This window comes from Nannospalax galili, unplaced genomic scaffold (assembly GCF_000622305.1).
Source record: "Nannospalax galili isolate Female #2095 unplaced genomic scaffold, S.galili_v1.0 scaffold648, whole genome shotgun sequence".
NCBI classification, from domain to species: Eukaryota; Metazoa; Chordata; class Mammalia; order Rodentia; family Spalacidae; genus Nannospalax; species Nannospalax galili.
The window spans coordinates 3,688,938-3,716,791 of NW_008360311.1; the positions used below are offsets into that span (position 1 = coordinate 3,688,938).

General features: G+C 50.0%; 1 protein-coding gene across 6 annotated transcripts in view; it reads left to right on the forward strand.

Moving 5' to 3' along the window:
• The window catches only part of Traf5 (TNF receptor associated factor 5), a 45,802-nt gene that overhangs the window by 1,459 nt on the left and 16,489 nt on the right, over positions 1-27,854 (forward strand). For 2 of the 6 annotated variants that reach the window (XM_008824816.3, XM_029559472.1), the window contains exons 2-4: positions 21,195-21,413; positions 23,154-23,211; positions 26,753-26,854. In XM_008824816.3, coding sequence (XP_008823038.1) covers positions 21,196-21,413; positions 23,154-23,211; positions 26,753-26,854 — 378 coding nt within the window. In that variant the 5' untranslated portion in view covers position 21,195. Of the gene's footprint in view, positions 1-21,194; positions 21,414-21,682; positions 21,760-23,153; positions 23,212-26,752; positions 26,855-27,854 lie in introns of those variants that run through there. The other 4 variants (XM_029559471.1, XM_029559470.1, XM_017796049.2 and 1 more) reach the window with 4 other exon arrangements.

Consider the following 27,854-nt stretch of genomic DNA (forward strand, 5'->3'; position numbering starts at 1 on the left):
CGGAGTCCCCGGGCCCTATTCGCTCGCGCGCTTAGACGCAGCCCCCTCCCGAAGGTGAGTTCCAGAGCTCCAGCAAGCCGGGCACCCAGAGGGGAAATGAGGCCTCCTGCGCGCCCACCCGCGGTGGCCGAGTCCGCGTTGCCTACACCACTGAGACCCCCTCCTGTCACCCACCTGCGGCCCTGGCAGCGCAGACTTTCTGGCTTCCCGGGCCACCCGGCTCCCTCCCGCAGACTTTCCATATTTGGTTATTTCAGATTTACTTTCGTGAGAACTTGGTTAACTCGCTGTGGCAGGCAGAGCAGCCCGGGTCTGATAGCGGGCTGAGGTTGGGGAAAAGAGGAGATGCCCCTGCCTCCCCCTCCTTCCAGGGCCGGGGAGAAAGGCCCGTCCAGCCACCAGCTTCGCGCACTTCGTGGGAGAACTGGCTTAGGGCCAGAGTACGGTTCCCTTTCCCAGAAATAAATGCATTTTAAAAGAGTTCCGGAAAAGGGAAACAAAATGCAAAGGAATTGGTTAAAAACACTTGGGTGGGGGGGGATTGGGAGGGAGTTAGAACAGTCTGGGTGGGTGTAAGATAATTTTAGATAGCCAAAGGCTGGTCGGACCTAGGATCTCAGATCCTGTGCCTTCTGGTCTGCTTTATACAGCACAAAGCCCAGGGTGTTAACATAATCCAGGGTTTGAATGAAAATCTGCCACCCTGAGCAGCTGATTTGAAGAGGAAGGATGGAAACTGCTGAGGGTTAAAAGGAATTGGAGAGGGGGATGCCTGGGTTTTCATGTAGTGAATCCATGGAATAGGTCCACTCTCAAGTCCTGCGTGGGGCCTTCCCAGAGTCTTCTGTGGCACCTGCATGGTAAGGTGGCTTTCCCTGGCTGCCTAGCTGAGGCTGTGATATGGGGGAAAGTCAGTAGTTCTTCTCTGAGCACAATGTCAGCGGACTACCCACTGGATGTGGGTGGGTGACATGGGTGCCCAACCACTGGGAGTAGAGCTGTGCCTGTGGTGTCTCAGGGGTGATTTGCAAGCTGAGGGGGGCCAGGCGGGGCTCTGAGTCAGTCCCATCAGGTAGTGGAGGAAGCAGACCTTACATAGTCTCTGCTGTAGGGGAGGACCTTGAAGAAAAAAAGCTGCTGTCTGTGGAGCTGCCCTCATCACCCGTGTTCTCCTGGCTCAAGCCATTAGCTATTTTTGACCCCACAGTACCCCTGTGAGTCAGGGTGGCTTCCACACCCCCAGATGGCGAGGAGGAGCACCTGGTGTAAAGAACCCAGCACTCCATGGCTGAGTTGGGTATGGGATTGTGAGGTCTCTCCTTCAGGATTGTCACCCTGGTTTCTCAGAGAGCCACACCTGCCTACTTTCTTTTTAGTCTGAGGGGTCAGCAAAGGAACCTGGATTCCCCTAAGTGCCCAGAGGGTCTGTTCCCAATAGTTTGGCAAGTTCTGCTAGAGACTGCCCTTCCCAAGGTATGAAGAGACCACACTGTCCACTCTACCAACCAGTGACTGGGGCATGTTTGCTTTTGTGAGTAGCCTAAACAGATGTTGCATGTCTCCCAACTGCTGCGGGTGGGTGTTAGGAAGAGCTCAATCTGCCCTGCTAGTGAGACTTGGTAGTATCCCAGGAATCAGAATAACAAGGTGCAGGTTATAAATAGCGTATCTCATCAGACCAGCTTCTCTCCCTGAGAAAAGGAAGAGGCAGGTGCTAGCCCTTCCACTTTACCCAGCAGCAGCTGGGACTCAGACTCGGTGCCAATGCGACAATTAGCAGGATGTTGTTCAAGAGCTGTTTTCCAAGACAGACCACAGGAAGGGGAGACAGGCAGAATCTAAAGAGCTCTCTCTGCCTAGGTTGTGGTGCTTCCAAGGTTCTAGGTAGGAGTTCATGTCCCTGCAGAGCTGCAACTGGGATGTGTGTGTCTGTATGCTAGGGACAAGGAGTGGTAAGTCATTCCATGGACTGAAAAGACAGTTGTTGCAATGACAGCTGGGGCATCTGCCTCTGCTGTCGCCACTGCTGCTAGACTTGGGACAATATGAGTCTGCTACAGAAATACTTTATTTGAGGAATCCATAGGGCCTCAGACAGACCTTGTCTTATGAGGAAGTTGGGTGGAAAACCACAAGATAAAAGTGAAAATACTCATTAGTCCTGATACAGAAACTGGAGTTTCTAGCACGTTTTGCATGTCAGTGTCTGCTAGAAGCTGGCTATGATACACGCTTAAATGATGTGCTAGCCAAAGCGTGCACCTGTGTAGTCTGTATCCTGCACATGTGCAGGTCCTCTGGACTTGGTGACAGCTCAGCAAGCCAGTCTTATTTTCAATAGCCCTTGCTGAGTCAGTTTCCCTCCTCATCAATTCACTACACCTCTGGATTCTCCCTAACAGCCGTTTCTTCCCTCAAGGCCATGGTGCTGTCTCCCAGTCTACCCAGAACATCACCTCCATGATGGGCCAGCTTTCTTCCTCCTGAAGCAGACTTCTCTGCTGCCCCTCCTCAGTCCTAGTCTTCTGTGCTCGGCTACTGACCTTGAAGGCCCTGTGTTTCCCAGACTCCTCTTCCCCCAGGTTCTTTGGCAAGTCTCTGGAAAGAGGAGTCAGGACTTGGTGGCCTCCCTGGGCTCCCTGCACCTGCCTTGCTGCTCAGAGGCCTCTTGAAGGCTCCCATGGCCTGTAATCCTCTGTCGCCAGCAGGCACTGCAGCTGTCGGCCAGACTGTCCATCCGGCGCCTCCTTGGATGACACCCCATCCTCTCTGGCAGCCCCCAACTTGACTTATTCTTCTCATCCATCTCCTTTCCTAATAGTTTACTGTGGGGAATAGGCCGCATCTAGTGACCAAATGCCTGCCCTTCTTTTTTTTCTTTTTAAGATTTTTAAAAAATTTTATTTATTATTTTTATTTTATGTGTATGTGTATATTGCCTGCATGTAGGTAAATGCACCCATGTCATGCAATGCCCACAGAGGTCAGAAGAGGCTGTCAGATCACCTGGGACTGGATTTACGGGCAGTTAACTGCCATGTGAGTGCTGGGATTCAAACCCGGGTCTTCTGCAAGAACAGCCAGTGCTCTTAACCACTGAGCCATCTCTCCAGCCCTTGGTTTCTTTTTTTTAAAATTATTTTTATTTTATGTGTCTGAGTGTATTGTCTGCATGTGTCCAAGTGTACCCATGTTGTGCGGTGCCCATGGAGGTCAGAAGAGGGTGTCGAATCTCCTGGAACCAGAGTTACGGGCAGTTGTTCACTGCCATGTGGGTGCTGGAAATAGAACCCAGATCCTCTCCAAGAGCAGCCAATGCTCTACCTGCTGAGCCAGCTCTTCAGGCCTAAGATGCTTGGTTTCTTACCAGCACTAGTCCTAGCCGCCTTGATTCACTGCAATGTTTCAGGGGCTACTTCTTCTTCCACCTCTCCCTGACTGTTACAAAGGCCGCTGCTGTTTCCCTGGCTAGCACTGATCTAGTCTGTTCCCTTACCAGGATTGGAACCTCTCTCCTAAATGGTCTGAATTACCTAGTGCATTGCTTCCTGCTCCGGGCCTGGCTGTATTTTGTCTTCATTTCCTCGCTGCTGAGGAGGGTCTCCTTAAGATTTTGCCTGATCAACACCCATGGCTTTTACTGTGGGGTAAAAAAGAGTGTGGGTGTCAGCCAGGCATGGTGGTGCACGCCTTTAATCCTAGCATTCTGGAGGCAGAGGCAGGTGGATCTCTCGAGTTCAAGGCCAGCCTGGTCTACATAGTGAGTTCCAGGACAGCTGGGGCTACAGGAAGACCCTGTCTCAAAAAGACTGAATGAATGAATGAATGAATGAATGAAGAGTGCGGGTGTCATAATCCAACATGCCTCGGTTCACATCTGGATTATTTTAGGTTTTTTTTTTAGCTTATTTACTTTTATGTGTATGGGTGTCTTGCCTGCATGTATATAAGTGCACCCATGGGTGCAATGCCTACAGAGGCCAAAAGAGGGTGTTGGATCCCCTGGAACTGGAGCTAGGGATGGTTGTTAGCTGCCATGTGGGTTCTGGGAACCAAACCTGGGTCCTCTCCAAAAGCATCAAGTGCTCTTAATCACTGAGCCACCTTTCCAGCCCCTATTTTATTTTTGAGACAAAATCTCACTACATAGCTCAGGCTAGCCTTGAACTCACTGTATAGCCCAGACTGGCTTCAAACTTGGCAGCAACCCTCCTACCTCTCAGCCTCCCAAATGCTGGGGTTGTGGTATTACTACACCAAACTTCCAGTCTGCAGGTTTGACCTACTGGGTGGTGGTTCTGTGATCTAGGCAAGTTGCACGACTTTTTCAGAAGCATCTGATTCACGATGGTTAACAGAGGTGGTGACATCCCCCACCTGGAGCTGCTGGGTGAGCCAGTATCCACACAGAGCCTGGAGTCTGGCAGGAGCTCAAAAGGGCTGTGTTTAACTGCATTAAAGTTGTGAGGTCTCTGGGGAGCTGGGGAGTGTACGCCTTCAAATTTAAAGCTATTTAAATTTAAATGAAAAACAGACGCGCAGATGAACTGCCATGTGCAAGCACAGGCCAGGGCTTAAGCCATTCTATGCTGTCACTTGGCAGTGTAGATCAGGGAGACCTCTGTCTGTGGTGGGTGGGCTGGAACAGGACACAGTGTGGATTAGCTAGAATGAGTCTCAGGCAGCTTCCAAGGCAGGGGCCTGGTGTGGAGCCAGGATTCTGGACTTTGGAAGACTCAAAGTTGCAGCCTTGAGGAAGAATAGCATTTTGTGGGCAGCCAACGCAGGGACCCAGCAGAGGGAAATGAAGCGATTGGGGAAGCAAGCTCAAAGCTGCAGATCACCAGGAACAGAACAGTTTCCATAGTGATGAGGAGACTTGTTGCCGTCACTGGCCAGAGGCCTCTCCATCCTCCCTTACCCAAGGCAGATGGTTTAGAACTGGGAGGATGGGGGCTAGTGGGAGGGACCAAACCAAGCAGGGGTGGTGAAGGGCCTTCTGCCTGCACACTCAGGATTCCGAGGGAAAGGTTGCACACGTGTATCCCAGGGTGCAACCTGGGAAAACTTGCCATGTGTCCCACGTCTGTGCAAATCAGAGAAGCAGAGCAGAAGACCCCATGACAGGATCGGACTGGCCTGCAGCGTGGGGCAGAATGTGCATGTGAGGCTCAGGGAGCTGGTGAGGAGGAGGAGCAGTGGGAGTCTGAAGAACACTCTGGAGGAAAGGCTCCTGCTCTGGAGTGCAGGCCTGCAGCGTGGGGCAGAATGTGCACGTGAGGCTCAGGGAGCTGGTGAGGAGGAGGAACAGTGGGAGTCTGAAGAACACTCTGGAGGAAAGGCTCCTGCTCTGGAGTGCCTCAGTGGCGAGGATGGGTGGGTCTGTCAGGAGTGGATCTGTCAGGAGGGCGTCTGGGCTGGAGGAAGAGGAATTGGCCCCCTTTGTTATATGTGGCTTCAAGGAAGCTACATTTTAAAGTATGTGTGTTCAACTCATCACATGCCTCAAAGACAGATAAAGAGAATGTCAGATTTCAGGATGAGAAGGTGACGTGATGAAGAAGTTAGAAACCTCAACTTCTGCATCAAAGATCAGATAGCTTTACTAGCTATGAAGGGCATGCAGTCATCCCTCGGGAATGGAGGTTGGGACAGGGGGATGGACATCAGTGTTGGGGGGGGGGTCTTGGGATTTATAGGTGGGCTCAGAGAATCCTAGAAGGGGGTCATGCCTTCCTGGACTCCCAGAAGGGGGTCATGCCTTCCTGGTGGTGGTGAGCTTCTTCCTGGGATCTGGGAAGAGATGGGAAGTTCTGACAGGGGACCAGGTGTCTTCTGCAAGGTGGTCGGTAATGAACCAGATCTGCAAGGAAGCTAAGGAAACATGTCTAGGCCACAGACCGTGGGCTCTGAGGTAGATGTATCTCGAGTGGGGAGGCAGGGTGGGCAGATGGTCAGTTTGTTCAGTCATTTGTCAGGCAGATTTTCCTTCAGAGAAGACTCCAGATTGCCCAGTGGCCTTAAGAACCCAGAAGCCACGGGTGGCCTTGGCAAGAGCAGTTTGGGGCTTGGTAAGGGTGTAAGTTTAGCTGGAGCAGCTGAAGTGTGGCCTAGAGGCCTGTGGAGATGCAGGCTGGTGGTTAGGCTGGCTGGGGAAGACCAGGAACAGGAGCTCCAGGGACATCAGGAAGTAAGGAGGTTTTCGGTCTCCTCCAGCTCTGAATGCTGAAGGACCAAGCTGGCTGAGCTGACTGGGAGAGGCTAATGGTGGAGTGAGGCGGGGAAAAAAGGGTGGGGGGGTGGATATGGGTGAGAGGACACACCAGCGCGTTCCTGGGGAGTTTGGCCAATTCAGAGGTCACCTCTGCCCTGGGAGGGCAGAGCAAGGGCCCCATGCTGGGAGATACACAGGTGTGGTAGCAGGAAGTAGAGGTCTTTCTGGTCTGATGACTTCTATTTTTCTGTGAAGTAGGAAGTGAAGTTTCCTGGGGAGGCTGGAGGGAGTGGTCAAGGTTTGTAACCAGAGAAAGGTTTGAAAGCAAAAGGCTGTATTTCTGCTCCTGTCACCATGAAATCTGAAAAGGACCCTGCAAATGGGGTTTCATACCAGCACTGTGTGGCGGGCGCCCTTCAGACATTGGTTGAGTTGGACAGTTACCATTCTTAGCGTCCTTAGCACTTGTCCCTCCTCTTCCCTAGGCATGTCATGGTGCCCCGAGGCCAGAGCCCCCTCTCCAATGGCTCCTCCCTGTGTGAGTGGGGAACTTTGTTCAAGGTTCACTCTTCAGCCCTAGTGGGCGGCCCTCTTCACTGCAAGTCAGACTCCACTAGCCAGCCTTGTCCTCCCTGGTTACACCTGAGAGGATTTCAGGACTTGGTGATGGCTGTCATGAGAGGTCTTAGGCCCTGAGCACCGTGCATGATGGAAGAGAGGCTGCCAGCAGGCTGTAGAATCCCTTTAAGGCAGCTGCTCCATCTCAGGCAGTACTTACTAAGCACCTGTTACATGTGATATTCCAGGAGCTGGACATCAGTAAACAGAACAAACAGCCCCTGCCCCCCTGTTCTGGCAGGGGAAGTCAGAGAACAAAGACGTGAAATTTGTATTATATGCTAACAAGTGCCATGAAGAAAGCTGCATAGGGATAGAGTAGCAGGATGCTGGGTTCCTGTGTTGGCTGGCAAGGTACCACCAAGGCAGATGCTTGACGCAAAGGAACAGGAGGGTGTGGCAGACGGGACTATCAAGCAGGTCTCAGGTAATCAGGTTACAGACAGGAGTCTGGACAGCTGGAGGTTAAGGGAGGAGGATTTCAAGTTAAGGCCTGGCCGGGCTCCAAAGTGAGTTCATGGCCAGCCTGGGAAACTTAGTGAGACCACTATCTCAAAATGTTAAAAAAAAAAAAAAAAAGTGAGAAAAGGGACCTGGGAATGTAGTTCAGTGGTAAAGTACTTGCCTAGTTAGGGAGGCCTTCGGTTCAAACACACATACACTCTGTGTAAGTTACCTCCAGGCTGTTTGTATAAGATGTAAGAAACCTAAATGGATTTTGTGTGTGAATTTGGATCTTCTCTCCAAGATAAACTACAAATGTTCTAAAAACCCAAAAATAAAAACATTTTTTATTTTTTTAATTATTATTTTTATTGTATGTATATTGTGTGCATGTAGGTAAGTGCACTTGTGTAGTGCAGTGCCCTTGGAGGATAGAAGAGGCTGTCTGATCCCCTGGATCCCCTGGAATTTGAGTTATGGGCATTTATTAGCTGCCATGTGGGTGCTGAAATTCGAACCCAGGTGCCCTACTTTGTCTCTCCATTGCTGTGACAAAAACACTCTGACCACTACAACTTGGGGAGGAAAGGGTTTATTTAGCTTACATCTCCCAGGTCACAGTTCATCAGGAGCCCAAGGTAGGAACTCAGGGCAGGAACCTGGAGGCAGGAGCTGGAGCACAGGCCATGGAGGAATACTGCTTACTGGCTTGCTCCCCTGGCCCTTGCTCAGCCCGCTTTCTTATGCAACACAGGCCCACCTGCCCAGAGGTGGTACTACTCACAGTGGGCTGGGCCCTCCCATATCACTCAACAATCAAGAAGATGCCCTTCAGACATGGCCACAGGCCAGTCCAGTGGAGGCAATTCCCCAATTGAGGCGCCCTCAATCCAGGTGTGTCAAGTTGACACGAAAGCTATCCAGCACACCAGGTCTTCTGCAAGAGCAATCAGTGTCCTTAACTACTGAGCCATCTCTCCTGCCCCAAAAAAATACATTTAAAAAAATTCAAACTCCAAACACCATCAACCGCTCTCCTCCATGTTGGATCAGGGCTACTCAACCTATGTTTGAATCCCTGCATCACCACTTACAGCTGTGAGATTTGGGGCAGTTATTTAATAGTTTGGAGCCCAGATACTTCATTGGAAGTGTGTCAATGAAATATTGTCACAGAGCTAGTGGAGGCCAGTACAATGCTATGTAAAAATACAAGCAGTAAAGTACTAGAGAATCTACAGTTTTGTGTTGCCACCATCGTCGTCTTGAAGAATCAAGCTGTAGACCACATAGACGTGCCTTCCCAAGCAGCCAGAGGAGTACAGAGCTCAGCGCACACTTTCTGTTTCATTTTTGGAACAGGGTCTCATTATGTAGCCCAGGTTGGCCTTGGACTCAATATCCTCCTGCCTTAGTCTCCCCAGTGCTGGGACTACAGATGTGTGTCATCACACCAGGCTACTTTTTTTCAATATTTTTGCCTGACATTTGATTGGTGGGTTTGCTGTATTTTTCCCCCCTTAGATGTAAAATGTGTGGCTAGCTCATCCCCTGGGTCTTTCCAGAGCTGACTGGCTCCACTGAGGGAGGAAAGAGCTACTCCCAAATTCTGTCTTTTCTGGGCTCTCATTCCCATGGTCCTGATCCAGCCAGTGCATCCTCATAGCCAGTGCTGAGCATTAAATGCCCCAGCTGGACCCTGGAATGCCTACCATATCGGCTTGGCCTCTGGGGTGTGCCTGAGACATGGACCTCAGGAAGCTTCTCCTGCACTCCATGAGGCTGGGCTGAGAGGGCCACCTCTGGTCCATCTGTTCTCTCCATGGGCCTGGCCTCCCCACCAGTTAGGAGGGGGCTTCTCTATCTACCTCTCATCAAACATTGCCTCACGCTCAGCTCCAGCAGTGGTCAGTTGTCAGGGTGTCTGTGGACAGCTTTGGACCTAGACTTTTGTCTCTGAGTTTGGACAGAGGCGTTAATGGGAGATGGAACATGGTTGGAATGTGACCTTCAGTTGTTAAAGTGAACAGTGGTCAAGCCAAGGTTTCTAACCTTCCAGATACCCAGTGGATACCTGAAACCTTGGATAGTACTGAACTCTATGTATACTGTATTTTTTTCCTATAAAAAGGATCAACTTTAATTTATAAATTAATCACAATAAGAAGTGGACAGTAGCTAGTAATAAATAGAACAGTTATAATAATATGCTGTAAATTTGCCAGCATCAGTACCTTTTCACCTTGGGGTTAGTATGAAGTACAATAGAGTCTACTTGAACAGAAGCCCTGAAAAATTGTTAACAGTTGATTTGATAACCAAGACAGCAACCCAGTGACTAACAGGCAGGCAGCATACACAGCATGGATACTTTGGATAAAGAGAAGGTTTACATCCCAGGCAAGATAGGATGGGAAGGTGTGAGATCTCATCACACTACTCAGAAATGATGTGTACAATTACAACTCATAAATTATTTATTTCTGGAATTTTCCACCTAGTATTTTGAGAAGTTGGTTGATCACAGGTAACAGAAACCACTGAAAACAAAACTGTGGATAGAGAGACTACAGGATTTATTGGCACGCATGTTCTGGGGCCTATCTAGGATGGTTTCAGGTCTGTTCCCTTCCTTTAGAAAACCGTTAGGCCATGGAAGGTAAGCCAGGCTCCCAGTCCACACTTAAAAATGCACCTGAATTCTAACCTAAATCTATCAGGTTGGTTGTTGGCTGTGTATCCAAGTTCTGTGTCCATAAGGCCACTGGCATCTCATTCCCATTCTGTACGTGAACAACTAAGGTGGCCAAGGGAGTAGGGAGGGAGAACTGTAAATCTGAACTGAAGCCAAGTGGGGCAGTATACATCTTTAATCCCAGGACTCAAAAGCAGAGGCAAGTGGATCCCTGTGAGTTTGAGGTCAGCCTGGCCTGTACATTGAGTTCTAGGCCTGTCAGGGCTACGGAGTGGGACCCCGTAACTCAATGGAGTGGGGTGCTGATGAGAAGTATAGTGTGCTGGCTGTGGAAGATGGAGCTAATGAGACGTCGTTGTGGCCAGAACCCAGGGCCAAGGACAGACCCTGAAGAGAGCAGGGTACTGAGGAGGAGAAGCCTCAGAGACGTGCTCAGCCTTGGAGGAGAACCTAAGAGTTCAGTGTTCCCAAGGCCAGGGCCACTGTGTGAAGGCAAGAGGGCAGCGATGTAAGGAATCCAAGCTAACATAACTTGCGTTTCCAGATGACACAGTGATGTGACTTAGCCCTCGGCCCAGTACTTCAGCCCCCAGGTTCTTTTTGTTTATTTTTTGTTTTTTGTTTTATTTATAAATTTTTATGTGTATTGCATGTATTGCCTGCATGTAGGTAAGTGCACCCGTGTCATGCAGTGCCTGTGGAGGACAGAGAGACTGTCAGATCCCCTGGAACTAGAGTTACAGACAGTTGTTAGCCGCCATGTGGATGCTGGGATTCGAAGCTGGGTCTTCTGCAAGAACAGCCAGTGCTCTTAACCACTGAGCCATCGCTCCAGCCCCCAGCCCCCCAGTTTATTCACGGGCAAAAGGCGGAAGGTAGAACTCAAGAGGGTAGGGAGTACCTTGAGAAGGTGCAGGTAGGAGACACAGGTCTGTGGTACCTTCAGGAGCATGTAGTTCCTCCCGGCATTGCCGGGGAGTCTGGGGTGGGAAGAGGTAGGAAGGTGGCTGGGGGAGGTTGCTGGGTTGAGGGGCGGCCTGTGGCTGGGGCTTCAAGGAGTGGGAGTCAGTGCCCACCCAGCTGTGCTTCTGTTCCAAACCTACAGTGTCTGGATGGGGTAGGTTCTCCACAAAGGGTTGGTTCTCACAGGGCAGCTGGGTGAGCAGTGTACCCATGAGATCAAAACAATGCACTGGGTGTGGGGAGCAGGAAAACGTGTGTGGAGGATAAAATAGAGAAAGACAGCGCTGGGGAGGGGCAGTGGCCGCGTTGATAAAATGGTTGCTGGGCAAGCATGCCGATCTGAATTGATTCTTAGAACCTATGTAAAAAAAATGTGTGGTGGCCTGTGCTTGAAATCCCAGTGATTGGGAGGCCACTGGCCAGCCAGCCTAGCCTAATCATTGAACTCCAGGCCACTGAGGGATCTTACCTCAAAAAACAAGGTTCAGCCCTGAGGAATAGCACCCAAGGTTGACCGTTGGCTCGCACATGCATGTGCTTGTATGCGGGTCAGTGTACCTGGAGTGGAGGTGGGGTGGTGGTAATGGAAAAGGTTAGAGTAAAGTGGCTTAGGGGTGCTGCTGGGCTGAGGGTGGTCTGAGGGCAGAACGCACCCACATACACACAAGTCTGGGTAGAAGGAAAACAGCTTGATTAAGGGAGTCAGATGTGGGAAGCTCTTGGGCTTGTTTGGAGCAGCAGCAGGTGTCAAATGAAAAGCTCACCTATAATCAGTACCTGGAGAAACCCACAAATATATACATACAGCCCTGTAGAAGTGGGTGTTAGCCAGCAGGGAACTACCTCACAAAGGCTACAGCTGTGACCTCCCCCACCCCTGCCTCAGCCTTCACAGACCTGACTCGGGAAGGGCAGTCTTGGATGGGCTCACAGGCTTTGACTATGATCAGGCCACATCTGCCCATCATATTCTCTCTGAGCACAAGGAGGAGAATACAGCAAAAGCCACATGCGTCCGGCAGACAGAGAAGTGAGGAAGCAAGGCTAGGCAAGGTAGGAGGCGAGGCACGTTGTGGCACGTTTTGCTGAAGCAAGTCTCACTTGAGCTGCATCTTCAGGAAAGGAGCCCCAGACAGCTCCTGACTTCTCTCCACTACCTTTCCGGGTTCATTAGCTACCAGCACCTCCGCCCAGATGTGGAGGTTTAAATCCCGAGAGCCAGCCTCAGTTTCTCCTGGGCCCACAAGCCCCACTTCCCACAGGCTTGCCCTGCCTCTCTCCCGATGGAATCAACCTCCTGAGTTTGTCCTGCTGCCACTGACCCTCCACCACCCACTCCTTGTTCAGAGCCTGGAAAGGTCTTTTTAGATTCCAGAGCAGCCCATGAGGTGTCCCACTGCTCTGCTCTCGGAATAAGCCTGAACCGCTTCCCTGGTCAACTGCCCTCCTCCAACCAGTGATGCTTGGGCTGTGCTGCCTCCCTTCCGGTTCTCAGACAGGATGCCCTGCACGCAGCTGCCTCTCCTCACTCCTGCCACCCACCCCCAGAGGCTTTGAGTCTGAAGTGGCCTCCAGCAGCATCTTCTTAATTCCTTACAAGAGCTTATTGCACTCTGGAGTTGCCGCCTTCATTGACCCCATGTTCCCTGCATCAGTTGTTGGGGGTACAGGAGCAAGCTGGACCACATGTCCTGTCAAGTAGGCAGATATTCTGAGAGCGCCGGGCGATGATGGAGGCCTGGGGTCGTGGCAATAGCTTAATGACCCTCAGCACCCTTGGAACGCTGTGTGCTACCATTGCAAGCCAGAGACTGACTGAACCCTTCATGTAGCGCTGGGTCAGCCAGAGAGTGACTGTTTTAGGGTTAGGGAGCTATACATGCTATGTCAGAACTACTCAACTCTGCCAAGTTTACACACCAACAGTCACAGGCCATCTGCAAACAAATGAATCTGTCTGCATTCCTATAAAACTTTATTTTTAAAAAGCAGTTGGCAGGCCAGCCTCTCTGATGCATAGTACTAACTTCCATAAGCTTCCAAAGTCCTCGGAGCTCACTACATGATTCTTATCACCAGATGAAGCCTAGAGACCAAGAGGCTGCCTTCCTGCCAGGAACAAGTTTAAGGCTCTCCTGAGTACTTAAACCCCAAGTAGAACTGGAGAGATGGCTCACTGGTAAGAGCACCTCTTGCAGAGGACCTGGGTTTGTTTCCCAGCATCCACCTGGTGGCTAACAGCCATTCATAACTCTGGTACCAAGGGATCCAACGCCTTCTTCTGGCCTCCACAAGAACCGCACACATCAGGTGCACTTACATACATGCAGGCAAAATACTCATACCCATAAAATAAAAGTATACAAATTTCCAATCCCAAGCAAGCACTGACTTGAGAAGGAGAAGGTGTTTCCTGAAAGGCTTCCCTCCAAGTGAGCAGGAGACAGATGCTCCTCAGTCCTGCACAAAGCCCTGCACCCGTGTCCCAACCCCAGCATTGGCTGCTCTGCTGGAAAATGAGGAAGCAGAGGTTTCCTGGCAGGTTGAGAGAAATCACACTTCTCTTCAAAAGGAACCGAAGCCCTGCCCTGTGCTTCGTTGTTGGTTCTGCCCCTGCCTGGGCTGTCTGGGTTCATCTGGCTGTTGTGGTATCACCTGTCTCTGCAGCACCTCATTTCCTGCTCAGCCTTGTGGAGACTGGCCTCTGCCATTCTCTGGAGCCCTTCCTCTTTGTCCAAGCTGCCTGGTTAATGTCCAGTAAAACCAGCTTCTCTCCAAGCTCATGCAGAGGGTTTGTGCTGGTTTCAGCTGTGGGAATAACCTGCCCACAGGGGAGGCAGGAAAGGTTAAGGGGTAGAGCTGGCAGCTCTCTGAACAGGCTGCATCTCTGTCCCAGAGGAACGCTCTCCAGTGGCTGCAGGCAGACGCTTTGGAAGAACTTGGAGCCTGGCTCGGTTCTCCTTAGGCCATGGGGATGCCCGAGACAGAAAGTCCTTTCTTGCTACTCTTCCTTCCTTTTCTGGAGAAACCATGCTATAGAATCAGAGAATTTGAGGCCAGCCTGGACTTTGAACAAGGAGCTGCCTGTCCCCAAGCCTCCAGCAGGACAGATGAAGGGCCGAGCCAGCCCACTCCTTACTAGCACGCCGTCGAGGGCACAGGTCCCACACCTCCTTGGGCACTGCTTCTGGGTTCGGATCTGTCAGCGTCGTCTTGTTTCTGCCCACAATCTCTGTTCCTCTGGGCCTTGGGCAGTGAGGCCTGAGCAGAGCTGAGAAATGGACAGTTGGCCTCCTAGCAGCCCCTCCTGTGACTGGGCATCATCCAGTGACCAGTACCATGTCACTCTTCCATTGCCCACAATTCACAGTGCATCCATCCTAGGGTACCTGGTGTCTTTGGGTCTACTTGAGCCCTCAAAGAACTCGCTCTTAAGTCTCCAACCTCTAGTAGCCCTCCCTGACAGAGGAGCCCGAGGGGAAAGGCATGGGCTTCTCACAAGTCCTAGACACTATGGGGCTTTTTCTAACCCGGTCATTGATAATGGGAATCTGGAGCCTACAAAGGGGTCACAGAATACTACAAGGGAGATTCTTGGGGGAAGATGCACCAATTAAATCACACAAGGCTGGGGTTGGGGACAGAGATTGTGTTCCAGCCGTGGAAGTGAACAGGAGGGTTAGGACCGCCTCAAGGAGTTCTCTCTGCTGTCTTGGGAGGAAACAGACTAAGTTTATTACACCAAATGCCATCAACAAACAAGAGAGTTATTTGTGAGGTGAAAAAGATCTCAATTCCTTGGACATATTTCCATCATTGTTTCAGTTGGCAAATTCTGCATCTTTACTGGAACGTGTCACCATTCTCTGGCATAACATCCTGCCTTTGTTGTGTTTCTCATGAAGTGAGATTCAAATGAGAAGAAATGAGGCCTCTGTGACCAAGCGGTGATGTGCACAGCGTCCCCAATGCCGAGTAGTCCTCAGGCAGTTTTTTAACTAGTCCTTGATATTACGAAGGACACCTGGCCTTTAGAGCTGGAAGCAGATAGGAATTGTATGATTCTAGGAATCATAATTTAGTCATGTTGTGTGTGCACATGCATGTTCATATGTGCAGGAGCACATGTGTTCTGTGAAGACCAGAGGACAGTCTCTGGTACTGTTCCTCAAGTGCCGTCTACCTTGTTTTGTGAGCCAGTCTCACTGGCTTGGGGTTGGCCAGTGAGCCCCGGGCATCCTCCTGTCTGCCTCCCTGGTGTTGGGATTACATGTGTGCACTACTACCACAGCTGGCTTTTTAAAGGTAGGTTCTGGGTGCTTGAACTCGGGTCCTCATGCTTGTGAGGCAAACACTTGGATAACTGAGCCATCTCCCCAGCCCTGATAATTCTTATAATATGATAAATCCTGTGACTTCTGATAAAAGGTATGTGAGCTGTCAGCTGGTTGGACTCACCCATCCCGCTAACACAGCCTGGAAGGCAGCCAGCCTTGGAAGGCCTCCTGCCCACACCCTCGGCTTCCCTCTCATCCTGTGTCACTTCAGCATTTAGTGTCCTCCCCTGGCACCTGGGCATCTTCCTCCGCTCCCCTCTTCCTCACTGGCTCTGCCAGTCCACTTCTAGACCCACACACGTGACCTCGGAAGTGCTTCCGGTGGGAGGCCTGTGCCCGGCCTCGCTCTGGTCTTCCTGAGCACCGCCTTCCACGTGTCTAAGGTTTGAAATTCCTGACTGTGTTCTTCACGTGGGCTTCTCCATCCTCACAGTGGTATCTCACAGGTCTTTCTAGCTGTTTCTGACAGTGAGTTTAGTTGCATGGGAATCAGGGACACGGGTGATAGGAAACCCAGGGAGCCGAGCAGGAGACCCGGCCGTAGCTGGAGCTGAAGGGAGCACTGGTGGTGGTTCTGCTGTTTGTGAGCTGGGACCGTGCTGGGCTGGCTTGGTGGAGGGCTGTGTGCAGCGCTGAGAACCACGTCGACCGGTCACGTGCAGTGCTGCCCAGTCAGTCCCTTTGCTGCCCCTCACTTTTTCCTCCTTCCGGGAAACAGTTTGAGGTGCCGCTCACCCCATCTCCTGGTACAGACCCCAGCATAGCAAGAACAAACTACGGACTGACCTGTGCCTTTCTTTTCACACTTGCGGTTCATCGTTAACCATTCTAGAACCCTCTGGGAAATTCTTTGATGTTTGCCAGCCGTAACATGCCTCCTTCAGACCAGCTGAGCTGCTGCTTTGTGAACTCGGGTGTTAGCTGTCTGAGGTCAGCTGCGCTCACCCAGTTTCCAGCAGTCCTTTGTCTCTTGGTGGCGCATGCTATCCGATTTTGTACCTTATCATTTCACGTCAGGCCTCCTCTGCTCTTGGAAGCCCTCGAGGACAATCAGATGTCACAACCCTATGCAGCCTCAAGACCTAACAGAGGGTGCAGCACACACTGTGCCATAAGGGGCAGTCTGCACGGTGGGATAGAGGGGGCCTTGCTTAAGGTTTCATAGCTGGTAAGAGGGTACAGAGATAAGCCTGGCCACTGTCCAGTGCACTTTTCTTTCTGAGATAATGTTCTGTAGTATTCAAACCCCCAAGAATCAGAACTTAACCATAGAGAGATGGTTCCTAGACTTCTGTCTTAGAAACTGTAAGACAGTATATGAAAGTCACAAACTCCCCACATATTTATGAACCCAAACAGGGTGTTAGGGGCTCTGAAGGTGGTGTGCACAGACAAGCAAGGACCCACCCTTCCTTAAACCCAACACTAAACTAAGACACGTGACATTTTGCTCTAGCTGAGCACCAAGTACAAGCAGTTTTCAGGATGCCAGACTATTTATGTGTTCCCCAGACACCAATCAGAAGAAATATGTGGTTAAAGAATTTAAACTGGGGGCTGGAGAGATGACTCGAAGGTCAAGAGCACTGGCTGATCTTGCAGGGACCCCGGGTTCAGTTCCCAGCTCCCATGTTGGGCAGCTCTTAACTACCTGTAACTCCAGTTCTAGGGCATCTGACACCCTCTTCTGGCCACATTGGGCACCTTCCATATGTGCATATACAAAGACGCACATGGGGACGCACACACACACACACACACACACACACACACACACAGAAAAAATAAAACCTTTAAAAAAAAAGAATTTAAAACGTGATTCCCATAAGGATAAATTTTCCCAGAAAGGATAACATTTGTTTAGCAAATGAAGAAAAAATGATGTTTCAAAGAAACACAGGCTTTTAGAGAGCAGATGGGTGTGATTTCTTGTCCTTGGCTTGAACTAGTAGTTCCTCAGGGGGAGGACATCTGAGCATCTGCAGCTGGGACAGGAGCCGCTGCTGGGAGCGGAAGCTGACACACACGCTCTGATTACTGGTTTTGATGATGTCTTTTTTTTGTAAGAACCAAACTTTACTGTTCCTCTTACACAAGTCCTTGTAAGGCAGAGGGGAAGGTTTAGAAAGGTAGGGAGCTTATGCATTCTCTAGCACCAACTGGAAGCATCTAGTTAGTTACAGAAACATGTGAGACAAAGATATTGGCCTGTTGTTCTTTTGGCTCTCTGTGGGAGTGCCAAATGGGTGGAAGTCTGAGGAAGCTTGGGAGGAAGGACTAGGACCCCACATTAGGACACACCACACCTCCTTTCCTATACAAGAACACTGTCCTGAAAGAAACGAAACCCCCGTCTAATAGCTGAATGTGCACGCTGTGCTTCAGAATGTGCTACAAGCTAAAAACTAGGGTTGGCCCGCAGCAGATTTAGGAGTCCTCAGGCACAGGCAGCTGAGGCGTTGAATAGATCTGGGAATACACATGGGGATGAAGAGAAGAAAGAGCTGTCACTCTATCCTCGGGCCTCTGCTGGCTGTTCAACAGGAGCAAGTAAGCGCTCATGGCTTGCCAGGTTCTGAGCTGGGAGGACACGGGCCCAGCAGCTGAACAAGTGAGTTTCCCCAGATGAGCTCCAGAGGCCCCGGGGAACCCACACGGCTCCCACTGACAAATACTGGTATTGCTGGCGCCTGCCAGTTTCAGGTGAGTTCAGTAAGAACCATGTGCACATGGCTTTCAGCCCAGACTCTAGTGGCCTCTGGCACTGACTGCTTGAAAGCACCACAGTGGGAAGTAACCACAGAGGTCGGCCAGTGCTACGGCCCGCAGCTGCTGCCAGGAGAATGGGTTGCGAGCCATTCTCAGGCGTGGTCCAGCCTAGGGCTGCCCGATGCCTTGCCATGGGATCTGTGCCTTGCAAGCGCATTTTGTAATAAACCAAGACACCATTGGCCGCTTCTGCTGTCCTTTCACAAATGCAGAGGTGTTTTCTAGAAGCTTCCCTTAGGTGTGATGCTGTAGGCACTCAGGTGAGGACGTGAAAGAAAGGAACAGAGGTGTGAAACAGCATAACTCGTTACTTTTTATTTGGAAAAAGTTATTTTCATAAACATATTAACATGTAATTGGCTTATGTTAAAATGAATTAATGAAAACTTTTTTTAGATTTTTAAATTTTTATTATTTTTAGCTGGCCGTGGTGGTGCATGTCTTTAATCCCAGCACTTGGGAGGCAGAGGCAGGTGGATCTCTGTGAGTTCGAGGCCAGCCTGGTCTATATAGTGAGTTCCAGGCCAGCTGGGGCCACATGTCTTAAAAAGAGAAAAAAATATATATTATTTTTAATTATGTGACTGGAGGGCAGCATGTACAGGTGCCCACAGAGGCCAGAGGCATCAACTCACCTTGGAGCTGCAGTTATAGGTAGTTGTAAATTGCCCGGTGTGGGTGCTGGGAACGGAGCTGAGCCATCTCTCCAACTCCAGAACTCCAGCTGTTAACTTGTAATAACTCATACAAACAGAAAGTCTTAGGCATCCTGCTTTTATTAAAACCAGATTTTATTTTAGAGCAATGATAGGTTCACAGCAAAACTGAGTAAGCTCTCCAGTGAAATGAGGCCCCCCCAGAGCACAAGGAAAGAAAGGCCTCCAGATGACCCCGAGAGGCAGTCGGCAGTGTGCTGCTCGCCTCGCACCCTGCTTGTCAGGCCACTCGGTCGCTGCCAGGCTGACATGACTTCATCTGCTGCAAGAGAGCCTTCTGCACCCAGACCCAATCAGTTAGTCTGTGGGCCACGCCTTCCTGACCTCCCCAAGTAGAAGGATGACATTTCCAGCCCACCCGGAAGACCCCCACATTTAACCATTTGTTAGACTGAGAGCACCACTGCCACAGTGCCAGCACCCAGTAATCAGGTGTGAGCAATTTGTCAAGGGTGGAGAGTTTTTACCACATTTTCAAAGGTAGGAGAAATCACGCACACAAAAAGTTTTAAATTGCCATTAAAGGCCATTGCTAACCCAGCTGCACCATAAAAAACTCCAAGGGGCTAGAGAATAGCTCAGTGGTTATAGCACTGGCTGCTCTTGTGGAGGACCTGGGTTCAGTTCCCAGCACCCATGTGGCAGCTAACATAGTTCTCCTTCAGTAACTCCAGTTCCAGGGCCTCCAACACCCTCTTCTTGGCAGGCCCTGTACCATGTTGCTCTTGTACACAAGCAGGCAAAACACTCATACACATAAAATAAAAATGCCAGGCATGGTGGCACACGCCTGTAGTCCCAGCACTTGGGAGGCAGAGGCAGGTGACTGTGAGTTCAAGGCCAGCCTGGTCTACATAGTGAGTTCCAGGCCATCTGGGGCTACAGGAACACCCTGTTTCAGATAGACCAAAAAATAGAATCTTAAAAAAATTCATTCAAAGCTGGGCATAGTGGTGCATGCCTTTAATCCCAGCACTTGGGAAGCAGAGGCAGGCAGCGCTCTGTGAGTTCAAGGCCAGCCTGGTCTACATAGTGAGTTCCAGGACAGTTGGTGCCATAGGGTGACCCTGTCTCAAAAAAGCCCCCTCCCAAAAAAATTTCAAAACTGATTTCAGTGAATGCTGAGCTGTTCCCCACACCAGGTGTGGCATTAGGAGTGAGATGGGGTGATGAGCAAGCCCAGATGTGAACTGTGTTCCTCAGGGATACAGATTAACAATCACTAATCATACAAATGCATCTCTACTCTCAGACCAGATATTGCTCTAGAGGAAAGGACCCAGTGCCAGGACTTAGTGTTCTGGCTTTGTAGGATGTATTTATTTTTTATTTGGTAATGTATTCATAGTCAGAAATTGGAAAGGATTATATAGTGAAAAATCTTCCCCCTTGCCCACCCACATTCCCAGCAACTGTCTAAAGGCTGTATGTGTGCTTGGCGGATTGTTCAGTAGCCTTCTGCTGTAGAAAACAGAGAGAGCTTCCCTAAAGATACCTGAAATGTGAGTTGAGGCATGAGTTTGTTTCCTAAGAAGACTGAGAGGGGGCTGTCCATCAACTTTTCCTAGAGAGCTTCAAACAAATGTGTATTCACGCTGGCCAGGACCAATGACAGACCAAATAAATGACCCCACCCATGTCTGGCTTGGTGAACCGCTGATATTACTTACAAGGTAGTGTGAGGGGTTCCCAACAGGAGCATGGCCTTCTTATAAGCTGCCACAGCACCCTAGCAATCCTTCACCACTTACATATCCTCAGGAAAGGGCAGAGCCTAGTGCACCATCTCTTGGGCCACCCATGAATGCTTTATATGTTTCCCTGAGCACTCCCTCTCCTCCATGAAGGAATGTTAGCAGCCCTGTGGTGGGAGAGAGAGAGACGCATTCAATCCTGGAAAAAGCTTAAGTTTGTTTATAATGCATTAACCCCTGGCTGTGTTTCGTTCAAGCTTATAGTCCCACTGACAGGATTATCTGGTGTTTTGTAAAAACTGATGACCAAGGAGCTGGTCTCATAAAGTGTGTTAGTTATTTTTGTTATTGCTGTGACCAACACCTGACAGACAGCAACTTAAGGGAGGAAGGATTTACCTTGTCTCACAGTTTGAAGGTCTACAGTCTGTCCTGCCAGCTGGAGAGGGGCGTGGCTGTGGCCCAGAGAGCGTGAGGCAGCTTGCTCACGGGTGAGAGCTCGAGGCTTGCTCATGTCTTCGTGCTCAGCTGGCTTTCTCCTATTTGGTCCAGGACCGCAGCCTGAGGGATGGCACCACCCATGGCGGGGGTCGGGCCTCGGTCCTCAGTCCTTTTGGGAGTGCCTTCACAGACACAGCAGGCCTGTCTCCAAAGTGATTCCAAATCCAGCCAAGTGGTGAAATGCCTGGTGGCTGCAGTTGTTTTCATTTCCACATACCCCCCCTTCTCGCTCTCTCTCCCCAGAATGGCTTATTCAGAGGAACCAGGAGTTGTTCCCTGTGGTTTCATCCGTCAGAATTCTGGCAATTCCATTTCCTTGGACTTTGAGCCCAACACCGAGTACCAGTTTGCGGAGGAGTTGGAAGAACGGTACAAATGTGCCTTCTGCCATTCGGTGCTTCACAACCCCCATCAGACCGGCTGCGGGCATCGTTTCTGCCAGCACTGCATCCTGTCCCTGAGGTGAGTGGACAGCCCCAGCTCTGACCACAGCAGGCTGGGATGAGACGGGGGTGTTCCCGGCACCAAGAGTCTGCTGAGGCCACTCATCCGCAATGATGGTTTGGGGAGTTGCTGTGGTTGGCCACAGACCCACAGGCGGCAGCTCTCCCCATCCGCTGGCCGGGGGCCTAAGCAGAATCTTCTCTGCGAAGGCTCGTAGCTCATGGTGTCTGTGTTGTAGCTGCCTTGATGATTGCTTACTGGAAGTAAAGGTGCTGTTGTGTCCACAGGGACCTGACTTCACACTGTCCATTGCTGGGCAGCTACAAAACCTGTGCATTAACATCACTCCAAGAAAATACTTAAGGTGATTAACTTAGGGTTTGTTTTGGTTCATAGGTTTAGGAACTCTATCTATTTCATGATTAACTGGCCCACTTGTTTTGGACCACACATAGTGGGAATACATGTTCAAGCCAAACCACTCCAGACGCAACAGAGAGAAAGGGGGCGTGACCTGGGCCCCTCTATCCCCTTCATGGCCACACCCCATGACCTCCCACTGGGCTCCATCTCTCCAATGTTCTCCAAGGTATCAGGGTTCTCTAGAGGAACAGATGGATAGAATGAACATATATTCAAACAGATTTATTAGATTGGCTTCCACGATGCCGTCTGGGTCGTCCAACAATTTCTGTGTGAACCCTGGAGAGGCTGTTGCCTCAGCAGGTCCCAACCTGGTGCTGAAGGCCTGGAGGATTTTTGGAGAGCTGCTGGTCTTCAGTCCACACTGGAAGAAGCTGGGTTCTCATAGCAGTGAAGGATGGTGGCATGGGCAAATAGGATAGAGCCCCTCACCAGCAAGAATATAAGGCAAGCAAGTAGCCTTTTCCCTCTGCATGTGGGCCACACATGCTGCCCACTCTGAGGAGGATCCTCCCACCTCATTAATCCTTTCTGGAAGTAACCTCTGGACCCGCCCTGTCTCTTAGTTGATTCCAGAGCCAATCATGATTACCCATCACACACAGCTTCCCAACAGCACCACCCTGGGGCCCAAGCTTTTAACACACCTGTCTGAGGGAGACACTTAACATCCAAACTACAGCAGTGTGGCCATGCCACTTTGAGAAGACCAGGAGAGGCATGGAAGAAGGCTTTAGGGGCTCCTATCCTGTACCTGCCAGGCTTTGGAAGAGGCCACCAGGCACGTTCAGGGTCGTTCAGCATTTGACCTTTCAGAACATGTGCACTCCAGGCTCTGCTCAACTAGCTGTGGGGTCTAGAGGCAAAGGGCCAAAGTGCACCCGATGTTCCCACCAGTCTCCACCTAAGGAAAGAGGCAGATTATGGTGTGGTGTGATAAATTTGGAAGGGGCACTGTCGGGGACTGTTTGACTGCATGTCATTGGACACTGTCTGGGGGACTCCGTGTTTGATGACATGTCACTGAACACTGGGGGACTCCATGTTAGAGACTATGTCATTGGACACTGTCTGGGGGACTCTGTGTTTGGCAGCCTGTCACTGGACACTGGGGACTTCGTGTTGGACAGCATGCTGTTGGGTAAATAGTTTTCCATGCAGACTGAAAGACCAGGGAGGTGCTGAAGTGAGGTGCAAGGCTGGCTTTTGGGGAGAGCAAGCAGTGTAGGTGGCAGCAGTCCACTCAGGGCTCGTGTGTGGCTGGGGTGACAGGCTGCTCTTAGAGAGCTGTTAAGGTTAAATACTTAACTTTGCCCTATTTTGTCTTTCTCTCAGAGAAGTGAATGTCATGCCAATCTGTCCAGTAGACAAGGAGGTCATCAGGCCTCAGGAGGTGAGGAGATCACTGCGGTGACTTGGGTGGTGAAGGAGCCAGCATCCAGGGTTGGCGTGGACATCCGGGCTGAGCCAGGAAATGTCTGGGGACCTTGCTGCCCTTACTCCTCTGCTGTGGCGTCAGCTCAGACCCTTCTCCTGCCCATTAGGAGCTTATGTGGGCTTTGCAGACCCACCCAGGCCTCTCCTGCCTCATCTTGCTCCTTCCCTACACTAGCTCCAGCCACATTGCTGGAGAGGTAGTGCACCCTGGTTCTTGGGCTTTACCTTCTCATCTGGCTAATCCTAAAAACAACTTCCCATTATTCTGTTTCATAACTTTTTTAAAATATTATTTTTATTTTATGTGTATGAGTGTACTGCCTGCATGTATGTGAGTGCACTTGTGTCATGCAATGCCTCGGAGGTCAGAAGAGGGTTTCGGATTCCCCTGGAACTGGAGTTAAGGATGGTCTGTAGCTGCCATGTAGGTGCTGGGAATCGAACCCGGGTCCTCTGCAAGAGCAGTCAGTGCTGTTAACCGCTGAGCCCTCTCTCCAGCTCCTAATAACAACTTTAAAAAAATATTTTATTTATTACTTTTAGTTCATGTGCATCAATGTATTGCCTGCATGTTGGTAAGTGCACCCATGTCGTGCAGTGCCCGAGGAGGTGAGGAGAGGGCATCAGATTCTCATGGAACTGGAGTTACAGATGGTTGTTAGCTGCCATGTAGGTGTTGGGAATCAAACCCAGGTTCTCTGCAAAAGCAGCCAGTGCTCTTAACCACTGAGCCATCTCTCCAGCCCGTTTAATAACAACTTTATCTATGTAATTCACATACCATATAGTCTGTCCTTTCAGTCTGTTTCAGCAGGTCTCCTTGTGTTCACAGAGTTCTGCATTGAACTGTGTAATTTTAGAATATTGCCATCACTCCACGAAGAAACCCCGTTCCCTGGGAGTCCCTTCCCCATCTCCTGCTCACTGGGAGTCCCCTCCCCATTTCCTGCTCACTGGGAGTCCCCTCCCCATTTCCCAGCCCATGGAAACCACAGTCTTGTTTCTGCTTTGATCCAGGTGCATTTTCTGGATATCTCATAAATGGAGTCCTGCAGTGTGTGGCCTTTTCTGCCCAAGTTCCTTCACTCAACATAAAGTCAAGGTTCACCCATGTGGAAGAGCGTACTAGCTCTTCATTGCTACATGCTGTTCTGTTGCGTGGATGTACCGCATTTGGTTTCTCCATTAGCAGTTAGGGGATGTTTGGGTTGCATCTGCTTTTTGGACTACTGTGAATAATACTGTTATGAATATCCACATACAAGGTTTTAAAATGTTTTAAATGATCCCAGCATTCCCAAAAAGTTGCAACCTAACATTAAGAGCTAAGGATAAGTGTAGAGATCCTGATTAGTGAACTCGGGTTTGATTCCCAGCACTGGAGATAAGAAGTTGTTCATATATATGTACTCATTGACATCCATGACACTGAAGTCTCCCGAAGAGGCCAATGCTGCTACGTTCTGGCTTCTGCCCACTCTTCACAGACATGGCCAGAACGCATACAAGTTCACGTGTGGACTCACGTGTTGATTTCTGTTGTGTATGTACCTGAGAGTCGAGCTCCTGGGTCACATGGCAACTCTGGGTTTAACATTCTGATGACTGACAGACCGCTTTGCACAGCACATCCTCATCAAAATGTGCCTTTCCTAGGTCACCTTCCCAAAGGTGTGAGGCTGCATTTACTCTGTGGTTTGAGCCGCTTTTCCCTGGCGGCTTGTGATGCTGAGTGTCGTGTCGTGCTGGCTGGCTATGTGCTTTCTCTATAAGGGCGACTCTTCCCTTCCCATGCCAATGATATTTTAAGATTTATTTTACTTTTATTTGTGTGTCTGTGTATGTGTCTGGTGTGTGTGTGTGTGTGTGTGTGTGTGTGTGTGTGTCTGATGTGTCTGTCTGTCTGTCTGTCTATATGTGTATCTGCCTGTGTGTCTGTGAGTGAATTCCCCAGAGCTGTGAGTGATCTCCCCAGAGCTGCAGTTACAGATGTTTGTGGGCTGCCTGGCATTGGGTGCAGGAACTAAATCCAGGTCTTCTGCAAGAACAGAAAGCCCTGCTAACCTCTGAGCCATCTCCAGCCCCACCTTTAACTGTGTTTAGTTGTGGGTGTTTTGGTCTCTAATTGCTGACTCATGAGTTCTTTACTGTAGTCTAGGTATGTTTCTTATCAAATTTTCAGACATTTCCTCCTATTCATGGGTTCTTACTTGGTTTGATGGTGTCCTTGAAGCAGAAAGTTTTCATTTTATTGAAATTCAATTTATTTTTCTTTTTTGTGGTTTTGTTGTTTACTGTTTTTTGTTGGTTTCTTGTTATTTTGCTGTATTTGACTTACAGACATGGAAATTTTCTCCCTAAAACCTTATCTACAGGCCCCTTCCCCTCCTCTGACCCTGTTGCAGGAGGCGCAAAATTCCACCTCAGCTTGAAGCTGAGTAGTTGGTCTGACCCACCACCTCTTCCCCTTTGCTTTTATGATGCCTGGTATAGCTGCTTTCCAGAGAGCTACGTGGTGCTAGGTGTGTGTGTGTGTGACCCCCTAGAGTGGGGCTTGCATGCTACAACATTGGGGCAAATTCTGCTAGTTGTTGTATAGCCTATGAGCTAAGAAATGGTTGTGAAAAAGATGCACAAAAAGTCTGATATTTTTGCAACCTCCTGTGAGTCTTAAAATTGTTTCAAAATAATTTATTTTAAAAATCAAGGAGGCTAGAGAGTTGGCTCTGTGGTTTAAGAGCACTGGCTGATCTTACAGAGGACCCAGGTCTGGTTCCCAGCACCCATGTGGCAGCCAGCAACCATCCTTCACTCCAGTTCCAGGGGATCAGATGCTCTCTTCTGCCCTCGTTGGGCACCTGCACATATGTGATGCACATAAACTCACAAAAACACATACTTTCACATAAGTAAATAAAATACACATAATTAAAAATCAGTATACAAAAATCATTTGCTATTCACACTTTTGTGTCCACAAGTAGTTTATTGGAGCTCAGCTCAGCTGTACCTGCTTCTGTCAGTGTTGTGGATGTCAGAGTGGAAGTGTGGTAGCACAGATGGCTGCCTCGTGGCTCGCCAAGCTGACAGTGTTTACTAGCTGGCACTTCCCAGAGGAAGCGTGCCAACCCCAGTTTGTGTTGAAATAATGAGTCAGCACAGTTTGGGGGCCCTGATGCTTTGCCCCAAGACAGGAAACAAAAGCTCCTTTGGCCACACCCCATCTTGACTTTTGACCGTGGGGTCAAGTTCACCCCTAGTTCCCATAGCTTGCAGCCTACAGCTTGTGCGTTGAGTTAACCTGGCTTGCCAAACATATGTGTCTTAGACAACCTTTGCTTTCAGTGTGGTGGTGAGTGTGATATTTCCATTTCAACCACTGCCTGGAAGTTTCCGTTTGTCCTCTGAGATAGGCTTGAGACCAGACTAATAATAGCTCCGTGTGCACCTCTGCAAAGGCACTGCTGTGTGTGAGACCCATCATGTTTGTCTTTTAGGTGTTTAAAGACAACTGTTGCAAAAGGGAGGTCCTCAATCTGTATGTGTACTGCAAAAACGCTCCTGGGTGTAATGCCAAAATCATTCTGGGACGGTTCCAGGTGGGTATCACTCATACCAGTGTTGCCTGTGCCATCCTTCCAGTGACATGCACTAAACCTTTCTGTGATGAACACTGAGTGTGGTAGACGGGTCCCCAGGGTTCCCTTCAGAGGGTTCCTAATCTATCGTATAGTGAGCAGCTCTTTCTGTGCAGAGCATGGGGAAACCATGCTTTGTTACACTAGGCCTAAATTGTGGGTTAGGAACCACTGAACCAAGAAGTGGGTGTGAGGCTTACCGGCCAAAAGGAACATTTGAACACAGGTGTATCATTATGGGGGGCTGTGAAGGATTTGGGGACCCGAGAGCAGGAGGCAGGCATGGTTGGCAAAGGACACAGTTGTGGGGCTCCTGCCCCCAAAGCATCTACTGTGTCTTGGTGCTGTGGAATGTGGGTGCTGGCTGGATGTTTGTGATCCATGGCAGATCACACAGGTCAGGATAGATGTCATCTGAAGGGGAAGCATTGATGGAGACTCAGCAGACAGGTGTCAGGTTAGCACAGGTGAAGGAGAGGCGTCCTGTCAGATGCAGCTACCTGAGCTGCCCTCGCATCCAGCTGGGGGAGGTTGTCCTTCCCGCCAGCCCTTATCAGGCTTGATCACACCACAAGTGACTAAGACTCAGCCACCTCTAGCTTCCAGGGAATTGCTCGGTGGCTGCTGACATTTTCCCCTCACACCCACACAGTTTGGAACACACATGTCAGATGATTCAGACCTTTATCAAGCCTCCAGATTCCCCCCTCCTCCCCCAGCACTGAGGTAATAAAATGTGTAAATGACTTCCTTGTCACCCAGGGCTGGCTGTGGAGGCTGACAGAACTGTCTTGTTCGTGTGTGTGATAGTCCTTTGCCACTTGCTTTGAGTAGCAAATCTTAGAGCAAGGCTTTTTGTCCAACTTTGTCTTCACTAAGGCTGGAAAACAAATGGGGGTTCAACTGAACCACTGAACAGCTGTAGAGACTGGACCCCAGGCTCTGCGGGGGGGGGGGGGGG